Raw genomic sequence first — 13,422 nt, forward strand, 5'->3', positions numbered from 1 at the left:
TTGCCTGCACTGCAGCAGTGCTTAGCTAAGCTGCCTACAGTGCAGCAGTGCTTAGCTGAGCTGCCTACAGTGCAGCAGTGTACAACTGAGTTGCCCAGAGAGCAGCAGAGAAGTCTGAGAGGGTTTCACTGAGTGGTGTTTAGGGAAAAAATGTTATTCTAATTGTTTGCGTCTATACAAGGCTGCACTAACTCCCATTGCACACTGCACACCTACTCACAAACATGGGGCTTAAATACAAGTGAATTTAAACTGTTCTAGCACAATCTACCAACAGGAAAGCCCCCTCATAGAGTAATTATTCCAGCAGTCTCCAACTCAGGTGGGTCCTGAGCTACACTCTTCTGCCGCAAGGGTGCAGGGAAGCCCTCTTAATGTAAGATGGACGGTTTTAGTGCTCAGGTGATGCCAAACAGTATAGATTAAGCAAGTCTGAATGTAGCCTATGCTATTTGAGGCAAATGAAGCAAATATACAAAGTGAGAATGAATCAGTCACAGCAGCAAAAACAGTAAAAAATTAAGCAACAGTTCAGTGAAATACAGTACACAAGTGCAAAAACAGGGTTAAATTCTGCTTATTTGTGGAAGATTTCAGTGGATGCCTTGGATTCTCTTAGATGCACTTCAGATCTTGGGCTAAGAATGCTAAACTCTGAGCAGCTCCAGTAAACTAAAAGAAAACTTGCGCAAAAGTGGAGCTTAAATACAAGTGAATTTAAATGGCTCTAATACAATCTACCAATAGGAAAGTCCCTTACAGAGCCTTTATGCCAGAAATCTCCAACTCATATGGTTCCTGAGCTACCCACTTCTGCCACAAAGGTGTAGGGAGGTCCTCTTAATGTAAGATAGCTAGTTTTAGTGCTCAAGTGATATTATAAAGGAAGGGTAAAAAGCTCTGAGACCTTAAGACTCATATGGTCTGAAGATGAACAGAAATGTATTGCACCTTAATCAGATACAGTCTAGAGAGAGAACTTCAGAATGAAATATTTCCACAAGAAATTAATGGAGAGGTGGTAGGCCTTGAAAAATAAATAGTTGAGTGAATACCAGAGGGAAAGATGTAGAAGGCCACGAAATGTAATAAGCATTTAAATGACCTAATGGACTGGACTGGTAGTATGAATACTGAGAAAGATATAAGATCCATGGAAGAACAAATTTATGAAAAACATAAACATGACGTACATGTTAGCCAGACTTTTAAGCTGCAACTGTCAAAAGAGGTTTTTGCTCTGTATGCAATCTATTTGAAGAAAAAACACAAAATGCAAGCCTTAGCAGATGAAAAAGTGGAACGCTTGGGGAGGAATAGTACAGCATTGTAATCCGTGAAATATTATATCTTAATTGTTGGCAGTGATAATACTGCACATTGCAAATTACATCCTTATGTTTAGTTCAGGTTTACAAAAATGATTTTATGAAATAGCATAACAAAGAAATATCTAAGACTGTTGGAAACTTATGGCTCCTTTTTGTCATTTGTCTAAGTTACAACATTCTCACACTGCTGTTGGTGGTCTGTCACATCTCTATATGGTCTAGCTACATGGTCTCAGTAATTATGTAACATTTATGTGTTGAGTCATAGTGCCCTTTTGCAGGCCTCAGTACATAGATACAGCTTAGGCCTTTAATCTCTTCAGGTCCATTCTGCAATGAATTATACCAGAGTGTACAATACATAGAATTTTGTACATGCAAAAAATTATTTTAGTTTGTGAATTAATGACTATTTGGTATTGAGAAACTAGTTTAATTTCAAGAAATTCAAGTTTAGCCTAAAGTAATAAAATGTTCACTGAATATATTAATTAGATACAACCTTTCTCCTTTTCATCTCTGGCATGCCATATGTATCCAACTTCTCTGCTATAAATATCACGCTTCAGCACTAAATTCCCAATGTTCTGAGTCAGCTCCGCTACTCCAAATAGTCACACACAGACAGAAACTCTCTCTTTTCTACCTCTCTTTCATTTTTGCAGAAAAAGACACACATAAACCCACTCATGCTCACACAAACACACACACGCACATACCCGCACACTCACACACCAAATGCAGTCCCAAAGCATTCAGCAGTTCAAAGATTTTTGTGAAACTTTTTCATGAACTTTCGGTTATCAAGGTTTATGTGATCACTACTTTTACTTGCTAGAGAATACTTGTTCTGCTGTACAAAATCATCATTTGTCATATTTTGAAGTCCTGAATGCCATGTAGCATTTTCTGTCTCACTTGTATTTACAGAACTCTTTTTAACATTTGCGGTATACTTCCTTTACCTTTACCGTTTTTAACAGACAAATATATTCTGTGTTAGGAAATTTTGTATCCAGCTTTTTTTTTTTATAAATTGTGCTTGCAAAATCAAACCAAATGTCTACTGTGGTGTATATTTATTAAAGGCAAAGTGATTGACTGCAAAGCAAAATAGGATATAAAGCCATAGTTGCAACAGTCTGACAGTGCAGAAAGCAGAATGTAAGGTAAGCATTATGAAAAATAATTGGATAAAGGACATGGTAAAGTAGCTAGTCTAAATGAACAACATTTTTATGACTGGCATAAATATTACATGTGGTGCTTCTTTATGTAAATAAAATGTGACTAAAATAGGAAATATTTTATAACCAAAACAGCAGTATGTAGACATGGGAAGTATTAGTATTAGCATGTTAGATTGCTGACTTATTAGAGATTAGAAGAGGTCAAGATCCTGGACATACCTAGAGACAATGAAGATTGGTAGCAGTTTGAGTAAAGCATGGAGACTTAATGTACCCTCTACACTCTGCCTTAAACTGGATGGGAAGCTGCAAGTCTAAGGGATCTTATTCAAGATGGCAGCTGGAAGGAATTTGAATGGGGCCTCTTAACAATCTTGGAGGATGTTTTATGTAAATGGAACAAGTTCTGGTTGGCAGAACACTATTTCGTAGTGTTGAGGAGCACAGAGGTAGTGAGTCTTCTGCGATCAGTAACTATTCAGCTTAGTACTAGTTCCTGTTTCTTATAGTATTTTGGCATACAGCTGTAGCTATTTTTGCTGTTTAGGGTGTGTGTGCGTGTGTGTGTGAGTATATATGCTCATGTGCGTGCATATGTTAGTGTGTGTGTGTGTGTGTGTGCGTGTGTGTGTGTGTGTGTGTGTGTGTGTGTGTGTGTGTGTGTGTGTGTGTGTGTGTGTGTGTGTGTGTGTGTGTTTGTGTGTCTGCACACGCGTGTGTGTGGGTGTGTTTATATGTACTGTTTATAAAGATTACCTTTTTGCAATATTTGTTTAGTATATTATATATTAGGTATGTATGTCACACCAAAGGTTGGGGTATTTCCTCACTCACTTCAGTCTGGTGTGTGGGAAAATGTCATCTTTATTTCCTTAGTTTTGTATTCCAAAAATGCTTTACTTCCTATACATTAGATTTGGTTCTGTGAGAACCACAATGTATCTGTATTATTTATCATGGGTTATATGTTAAATTCCTGTCACAGTTATCTTGGTATTTCTTTGCTAATGTATTTTAAAAGGTTTTGTGGGTGTTTGTTGAAATTCTGAGGACCATAACTGGTTTTCTCGTATTAACAAAACTGAAAATGCAAATGGTGGAGGGGGGATTAGATACTGAAGTTAAAGTATTTTCCCCTATTTTGAGGTACATAGATTTTGGAATTAGCATATATAAGTAACAGGGGTATATGGGTAGAAGTCCCCATGTCAGGAGGTAGAAGGAGGTGATTTAACCCCTGCAAAAATGCTATAATGGTGATTTGTAGAATTATGTTGTCTGTTTGAAATATTATTGTTGAGTGTTGGGATTCACAGGATCAGGTCTCAGACGTATGATAGAGAACCATACTTTACTTGAGATTACTAAGATATAGATTCTGGTCATGTATCTGTGCAAGCAAGACAGTTGTTTCTTCCTTGTAGACTAAATACAGGATTGGTTGATTGAATGATTGATTGACTGACTGATTTAAATGAGAATGGAGATGAGCACTCACATGTGAAAACATTGCCAAAATCACGTTGTATTCTTGCACTATGTGTGGCATTTGCTCGCCTAACTTTTTCAAGATTCCAAACCAAATGAAAAATTGCTAAATACACTTATACTTATATCTTTAATGTGTATTCTGCTGTGATGAGAGTGCCAAATAAATTAAAATAGATAATGTGATAATTTAGAATCGATGAAAAACTTTCAGATTACAAATCTATATAGTAGTCTTAATGTAACTGAGAGAAATGTGAGATCTTAAAATGTTTTACTAGAAGCCGATATTTACACACAATTCAACTCATTTTACATGTTAAGAACTGTAACTGTATTCTTAATTTCAGGGTTATGTCAAATAGTAGAGCTGAGAAATAGAATTTGCAGTCTTTTTTTTTCTTTTCATTGCCTTATTGTGCACAACTGGCTAGTCTATGAATACTGTTTTAAGTGGACTGTATATTGAAATTACCCTGTGTGTCATTAGCTAGCACATGGCTGAAGCTTATTTTTATTGCATTTTCTAAAAAAAAGTGCGATCTGTTTGTAGATGCTGGCAAATAGGGTTATAAAACAGTATGGTAAAAAGTAATGCCTTTTGGCTTTTCCTGGTTAGGGGTCACCACAGCAGAACTCCGGTCTGCTAATGATTGGCAGTGGATTTTTATGGTGCTGAGTTGCCAGCCCGATGCCCAGCCTTCAAAGAAGGCACACCCATTCATGTACATTTCATAGTAAAACAGTATAGTAATGGAAAGCAAAAGAAGAGAGCATGCTCTCATGGCACAAAACAAAGGCAGGTGTAAGAAGAAAAAAAAACAAGTAACAGATGCAGACAGCATGAAGTGCCATAAGCTTGTGTCCTGATGCATTTGTATCACATTTTGTGATCCATTGTAGCTGACCCACTAATGGCCATTCCACACTTATAGTCCCAATTCACCCATTCTGCAGAAGGGAGTTAGAAAGTCAAGGAATATGAGTGACCACTACCATACAGCATTGTGATGGTATTCCTGGTTACCTACCCTACAGACCTGGTTCTGTTCACCCTATTAGGGCCTTCAGACATGTGCCCATATATACATTGGAATTTAATTTTTCAAACAAACAAACATTAATTATTTCAGATTTAAAATGTAAATTTGGTTGTTTTCATATTAATAAGCAATCCTTTTTAACAGCAGCAAGAAAGCCAGTAAAATTTATTCTATAGGAATACATGGTTATGTAAGCCACAACACATTGGGGTCCCATTAATTTGTCCCATTTTGACCCCATCTTAATGTGATCCTCCATAAAGTCCTTCCTCTATAGATTATCACACAGTCTTTTTGTGGCAGTATTTTCTCTCCATACGTAAAAGATAGGCACACTCATTATTTGCTAGTGACATTTCCCCCAGTAGCAAAAGCAACCTTCTCCCTCTCCACAGCAGATATGCATAGACTTGTGGTCATATCCTCATCTTACCCTAGTCAGACATTTAGCATTCAGGTTGCTGTTCAAGTTATGTCATCAACACCATGGCAGAATGCCTTACTATTTATGCCTATGGTCCAAATAAGTTAGATGTATTTGTTTTTGACTCAATGAAGATCTCTCACCAGACACTTAAAAAGCACTGAAATGGTCCACAGTAGTTGCTTATTGAAACTAATCAGAGGCCAGGGATAACAAATGTACTCCTAAAAGAACCTCTACTAATATTCAACAGTGCATCATCAGAATATCTCATATCGAGTATATGAATGCAACACATAGTAATTCACAAAAATACGCTCTAAGATTCATGGCTTATCTTAATGTACTACTGTTTATAAGGTAAAGTAGGCTATTACAAGACACAAGGAGGCTGCAATACTGACTAATGCCTTAAAAACATACTAGCAAACCTAGTAATGTGGTGATGATCTTTGTGTATCATATCTTTACCCCATAATGAAGTACCAGGAGTGGTGCTTTGCATCCAGGTTAATACATGTGCAAACTCAAAACATCATCTCCAAATTCTATTATATTTTTTTCAGTAGAGTGGGTATGTTAAAGTTAAGTTCTTGATTAGAAGGTAAGTTCTTGACTAGAAGGAACTGATCTATCCATATTCCGATGCAACATCCATGCTGTAAATTAAGTATACAAAATCCACCAAGTGAGGAGTATACTGAAAGGTAATAGTATTTTACTTATTGATGTTACAGAGGTCTAAGGCTTGAATAAAAAGCAGATTTAACATGTAAAGCTGTTTTATCACCATGTTCATATGAAGTTTATTTTTATAAATTTACTATTTACCCTGGATGACTAAACTTAAATGTAATGATCTTTCTGAGTGGAAACATTTTAAAAAACAATGATCTTTCTGAGTGGAAGCATTTAAAAAAAGCAGGATATCAGGTTTAATGTAATAATTTACATCAATCTACACTTATAAGAAATTTTCAAAAGGAAAATTCTGAAAATGAATAATCCTTTTAAAATGATGTATGATGCCCATTCTTACCTGAAACCTCTTCTTATCTTCTTTCTCAGGTTGGAGTTTGAGGAGGGGGATGGAGCCTGGTGTCCTGAAATTCCAGTGGAACCAGATAATCATAAGGAGTTCCTTCAAGTTGACCTGCACAGGCTGCATTTTATAACACTGGTGGGGACTCAGGGTCGTCATGCTGGGGGACATGGAAACGAGTTTGCGGAGATGTATAAAATCAACTACAGCCGAGATGGTTCTCGATGGATTTCCTGGAAAAGTCGACATGGGAAACAGGTAGGAAGTTTACAAACAATGTCTACTAGCAAGTTAAGAAATCAACAAACCTTAAAATGTTACTAATTTACTGAGCTTTTATATACATATGTGAATAAAGACAGTACATTATGCTATTGAGTGCACTCATATGAATATCCACTAGAATAAGGCCATCTACATAAATGAGTCTTTTTATTAGTGTACATTTTAAATCTATTTTAGCCACTGCTTATCTCCACTAAAGCCCCTTCTTCTTTTCTCCATCCATAACTATTTGCACTTTTAAAACGACCTCTGCCTATCTCCTCTCTGAGATCATCTCTTCTATACATGTTTTTCTTAGCATATTATTTTTTTGTGAAGAAATGCTGCATATTTTCTAAAGTGCCACCTGCATGCTTCAAGCTGGGCTCTTTTTTTCTGCTTTAACCCTGCCTGCAGAGATCTGTGTGCTCAGCCTGCTCATATCTAACAAGAACAGCTACAGCAATGATAGGATCAGATACTCTGAGGTATTTCATAAGGTATCAACAAGACTCACTATGGTCATCTTGAACTCCAAGTTACAGAGGCAGATTAAAAAAATATATATATATATATATATATATATATATATATATATATATATATATATAATGTACATTACATGCACATTCAAATCATGTCAATGCCTGCCACTTTTCTGCAAAATCTCAGCACTAAATGAAGCATAAATATTATTGATAATTATCTGAATATGTGCAATACCATAGTTAAGGAATCCTACTTACATTGTACTCAACCTCAAAATCTTTACTGGCACTGTAATTTCCCCTAGTCAATGCCAAATTTCAAGCCAGGGCCAGTGAGGAGCTTAAGGGTGACCTGGGAGTAGGGAGTATGCCTAACTTTCATCTGTTTTTTTTCTTTTATCACCTGCCCAAGATCCTGTCCCTGCCTCTACTTTCACTGACCTTGTCCAAGAGCCACTCCTCACATTCGACCATGCCTCCCCCTTAAAGACTGTCATCAGGCATTGCCCTCCCTCCCAGTGTGGGCCCTGGGCCCACCCATCTCCTACTGCCAATATCTCAAGTACCCGAGACATTAATCAAACCAAGGTTGCTTGGGCTGCAATTAGGGTTTTATCCCTCTACACCACAGCATTGGATTTGTGCATAAAATACCTGAATTTGTTTCTAGGTAGCCAGTTCTCTAACTTAGATTATAGTAAGGTTCTATCAATCACTCTGAAATGTTACTCTGCATAGGGACCTTGTAAGTGAGAAATTTGGTGGTAACTAACCATGGAACCTTGCTAACACATTTTAATATGTAGTACTGATTTCTCATACTACCAAAAATGAAAAATATATGAGAAAATAAAACATACTAACTTTGCATTAATGCAAACATCCTATTCTATTGCACTGGCAGAAAGCACTTCATTGAGAACAAAGGCCATGTTTTTATCATGGGGACTCAATTAATTGGCTGGCAGGCAGAAGAGATTTGACTGATGAATTGGACAAATGAGGTGAAAGGTGCTCAGGTGTACTTGCTAAATGAAAAAAAAATTCAAGAAAAGATTTGGTTGACTTCAAATGATTCTATGACAGTACAACATAATGAAATATTAAGTGATACGTTGTATTGGTTGTCAAAAGAATACTTCTCAGAAAATAAAAAATAAACCAATAAGTTCAAGCAATATTATTAATATGTTAAATATATTTAGAAACTTTATTTATAAAAATCCAGAACACAAATTATGGTTGTTTTTATTGTTTCCTATAGCCTGTACACATGATAGTATCACTACATTATCTTATCAAAAATGATAAAACTCAAAGAGAAAAACTTGATATTCTGGCATCAATTGATGAGAAATGGGAAAGTATTTAATACAAATGTTATTATGAACAATTCTGAAATAAATAAAGAAATGTGGCTAGATATACAAATTTTCAGACAATTTATTAATCAAACTGAGTTAATGCAGTCAACAAAAAAATACATTCCCTAAAATGATAGAATTTTTAATTAGTCTAGAAAGTCACAGCACTACTGGAAAGGCATATCTATCCAAATTATATAAAATAGTTAAACATATGAAAGTATATTATAAAGAAAATTATTGAGATTGTTTTAGATTAATTAACAAGCATTCTCCAAATGAGGAATATAAACAGTTAATGTTGTTATCTTCAAAACAGACTTAATCCATTGCATTTCAGATTATTTTATTGGAAATGTATTCACAGAAATGTCATTACACCTCATAAAGTTGAACTAATATATAAAAAAAGTCTTGGATACTGGAGATGTAAATCAAATATTAAAGCTGATTGGCAACATATGTTTTACGATTGTACAATACTCAAGACATTTTCGGAAATGGGGAGTATGCCTAACTTTCATCTGTTTTTTTTTCTTTTATCACCTACTCAAGATCCTGTCCCCACATCTACTTTCACTGACCTTGTCCAAGAACCACTCCTCTCATTCGACAATGCCTCCCCCATTTTTGCATGTTCTCCCTGTGTTTGCGTGAGTTTCCTCCGGGTACTCCGGTTTCCTCCCACATTCCAAAGACATGCGTCTGGAGCATTTCTCCCCGGGCCTCCACTAAAAACAGGATCTGTGGAACCTAGTCAGACTTTCCCAGTCAACAAATGTTAAATAAATAAAATAAAATAAATAAATAGGAAAGCATGATTTTTTACAAGCTATTTTAATAATAATAAATGTAGTTTAACTAAATCTTTAATTTTATTCAATGAACCAGCTCCTACTTGTGTTGCTAGATTAAAATATCCTCCTTGGAACATATTGGCCATGACAATAAAGGTTATTATAATAAACTGGAAGAATGAGACAACTCCTACTTTGAAAGAATTTAAGTACATAGTTGGCAAAGTATGTTAACTTAAATAAGCTACAGTCGAGATGAGAACAGATCGATTCACTTCATATTGCAATTCTCTGTTGAAATTTAAAGAACTATTAGAAAAAAATAGGTTATAATATCTAAATAAGTAATGTAAATTGGATCTATTAATAATGTCCATGTTTAGTAGACATCTTCGTAAATAGTTGATTTTGTTATTTGTTGCTATGAATATTTTTTTTATTATTATAGTTATATGTTGTTTTAAAGTTTTGTATGTTATATATTATTATCTAGATTTTAAAAAAAAAGAAAAAATGTACTGATGTGTATAAGCAATGCTTGGTATTTATTCGTTTATGCATGCATGGAAAGAGTGTTTATCAGTGAAAAATTAAGGCTCCTTTGCACAATTTTTTATTCAGAGTAATGATCTTGGATCTGAATAAAGAATATAGTTGAGTGAAGGTAATGGTCATGTCTGTAATGAATGATTAAATCAGTAACTTCTATATCTGTCTAATGGCCACACAACAACTTGTAGCCACTGCTGTAGCCGCTCATTCAGTTACGAAGATGTGAGTATGATCTTATACAAGATGCATGGTACATCCAGTACAGTCAGGAACTGTACTAATACGCTGCCTTTCATGGAATGCTTTTGTGAGCCTCATCTTTGCCATCCTGGAGATTTAAAACTTCTATTCATTTTGTCTGCTATCTTCTGTTGTTTTCATTTTAAGAGCATGTCACTAAGAGACACCACTTTCACTGATGTTTGAAAGATGTTTTCCCCATTTAACAGCTAATACTTCCTACTACTACTTGGATGGATTCTTGAAGTCTTCACTGAGTCTTTCAAGGTTGCAGACAAATAAAGGCAACCTTTGAAAGTGATACACATCACAGAGAAGATATAAGTGTAGCCCTCCCTAATCTGGCATCAGCTAACAACCTGGGCATATCAACAAAACACCTGCTGTGCATGTCTCACAATGCTTGAAGCTTCTGAATAGAGATTGTGGTACAGTGAGGATTGGGAAATGCACCCTTTTCATCAGTGTAGTGCGATCTCAGAGTTGGTATACATAATTTGGTGTGTGGGGTGCAGGGGGCTGCAAAAATGTAAGAAAATGTATATTTTTTGTTTCATTGTAGCAGCTGATGTTTCATTGATGTAAACATCATCAAAGTGAAAGGTCGACGATGTCCGGTTTCGAAGTACTTGTCTCGTTGGTTTAAATTTCAGTACAGTGTAAATTTGATAATGCAAAGTACACGCATATATATATATATATATATATGTGTGTGTGTGTGTGTGTGTGTGTGTGTGTGTGTGTGTGTGTGTGTGTGTGTGTGCATGTGTGTGTGTGTGTGTGTGTGTATATATATATATATATATATATATATATATATATATATATATATATATATATGATGTGTGTGTGTGTGTGTGTGTGTGTGTGTGTGTGTGTGTGTGTGTATATATATATATATATATATATATATTATATATATATATAAAAAGAATGAGATTTGTGTGTGTGTGTGCGTGTGTGCGTGTGTGTGTGTGTGTGTGTGTGTGTATGTGTGTGTGTGCGTTTGTGTCTGTGTATGTGTGGGTGGGTGCGTCACTCAGTGGGGGGGGTGTATTGTACTTCAGGTGCTGCTTAACCTGAAGTTATTGTAAAAGGAAAACTGAAACATTGAGAACTGACAGAAAAAAATACTTAATATTATGCACTTTCATATCACAAGTGTAAGGAAACTCTTTCAGAATGAAAAAGAAACAAAGTTATTTAAATAAGAGTGGAGCAAGTCAAAGACATACATAGGTCTGTCAAAAATATTCAGTGTACTCCTTTTCATCTTTAGAAGCTCTAGCAATGAAGTTTTAAAACTTTTCTTTTAGTGCAATCTAAATGTCACATGATCCAGATGGGCTGATTAGAAAGTCCTATAATACTCTGAAGCTCTAACAACTCGTTATTAAAGCCATTCTTATGTAGCTCAACCAAACTGTTTATTACCTAAAAATCTCAATTTTAAAATGTTATTGATTATCAAGAAGTCATGCAATTATGGAGAAAGGCCACCACCTCTTAAAAACATTTTTGTTCTGTGTCAAAGACAAAAAGGCTTTTAGAAAATAGTAACATTCCTCAGACTTGAACTGAGTATAATCATATGTTACTACACATTCCAATGAGCCACATCAAGACATAACGCTCCTCAGACATGACCTAGGTACAATTATAAATAGCTAGGCATTCCAATAAAGACACATGAACAGTTAAAATTCCTCAGAAATGAACCGAGTAGAATTATAAGTTACAGTGCATTCTGGTAAGTCACATGAGGCAACAGTCTCTCCTGTATAGTGATAGTCACTTCAGAAGCGATTTAACTCTCTTACTCATTCTGAATATCCATCCAGCATATTCATAAATGTATTACTCAAGAACAGGCTATTCAAATCAATGAACTATTCCTATGGATGTGGTTTTTAATCATAAGATCCAGATACTCAGATTATTTCTTCTGTAATTCATATCTGTATCCTTTAACTCTGAGCACTGTCCAGAAGTCTTTACTGAAACTTTTGGAAATTTCTCAAATACTCATCTTCAGTTTTTCATGAGACTAGCAAAGTCTCCAAGTAAGTTACTACTTCAAGACCTTTTATGAGATTTTCCATAATTCCTTTGGAACATCGAAGGTACCAGATGACCACAAATAGGTTCACAGGAGGTTACTAGACTAATGGCCCTAAAACCCTTACAAGCCTAGCAATATTTATCCTGAGTTGCCCCAGTTGGTGGTGGTTAAGTGAGTGAAGTTCACAGAGGTAAGGGTCTGTGGTAGTTAATACTGTCTTTCTCTGTCCAGGAAGAACATGGGCACCACCTCAGAAGTGAATTTGCTGTCACGCATCCATTGATCTAGGTTCATTTGAAGAGGGTCAGTGAAGGGCTCTGTTTCACGTGAATTGGAAGCTTGTTCCAGAGAAGTGGCATTCTCTGTAAGATGTATCTATGTCTCTAGCATGACCTGTTCATTTCAAATGCTAGTATCAAAACACCAATGTCGCTTGAACAATATAGCAGCCAGACTGTGTTGAATAAATTCGTTTAATCAATTCTGGTACCTCGGCCTTCGCCTTCTCATGGAATAAATGTTTTGAGTGTTAGAGGGGATGCATATGAGGAGAGTATATTTTTTGTTAACAAATTTTCAGATTTTTCTAGTATTTTAAGGAAAGTAGTATTGTCACTGTGGCCTATCATTGTTGGAGATGATAAGGCAGGAAAATTGTTTCCTAACACAGTAACATTTTCCTATGGTAGATTTCAAAATTTGAAGAAAATATTAAATACTAGAAGCAAGTTAACAAGGAATAGAAAGGTAGGGACTTACCAGTGTGGGAGATGCAAGGTTTGTGCTAGAGTTAGAAATTTAGATGGAACAAAAATTAACAACGTGAGATATAATGCTTTGGAATCTTTTGATTGCAACTCTTCTGGGGTGGTTTATATCATAGGGTGCAACTGTGCAACCCAGAAATGGTATATTGGACAGACCAGAAGGAGAGTCAAGCTCAGAATTCTCGAACATTTGGGAGACATCAGGAACAGGAGGCTTGAAAGTCCGGTGGCCAGTTATTTTTGCGAACAGCACAGGGGACTTTCTGATGGGCTAGTTTTTGTGTTTTAGGTAAACCAAATGATGTGGGTGACAACAATTCAGGTTTTTATAACAGGTTGTTGGAAATGGAATCTAGATTTATTATAAATT

General features: G+C 35.7%; 1 protein-coding gene across 2 annotated transcripts in view; it reads left to right on the plus strand.

Moving 5' to 3' along the window:
- Positions 1–13,422, plus strand: part of DDR2 (discoidin domain receptor tyrosine kinase 2) — a 1,067,915-nt gene that overhangs the window by 694,627 nt on the left and 359,866 nt on the right. For both annotated transcript variants that reach the window (XM_044085379.1, XM_044085380.1), the window contains one exon: positions 6,545–6,776. In XM_044085379.1, coding sequence (XP_043941314.1) covers positions 6,545–6,776 — 232 coding nt within the window. The remainder of the gene's footprint in view (positions 1–6,544; positions 6,777–13,422) is intronic.

Source organism: Protopterus annectens, chromosome 10.part0, assembly GCF_019279795.1.
Source record: "Protopterus annectens isolate FY-2018-M chromosome 10.part0, PAN1.0, whole genome shotgun sequence".
In the NCBI taxonomy this organism is placed as follows: domain Eukaryota; kingdom Metazoa; phylum Chordata; order Ceratodontiformes; family Protopteridae; genus Protopterus; species Protopterus annectens.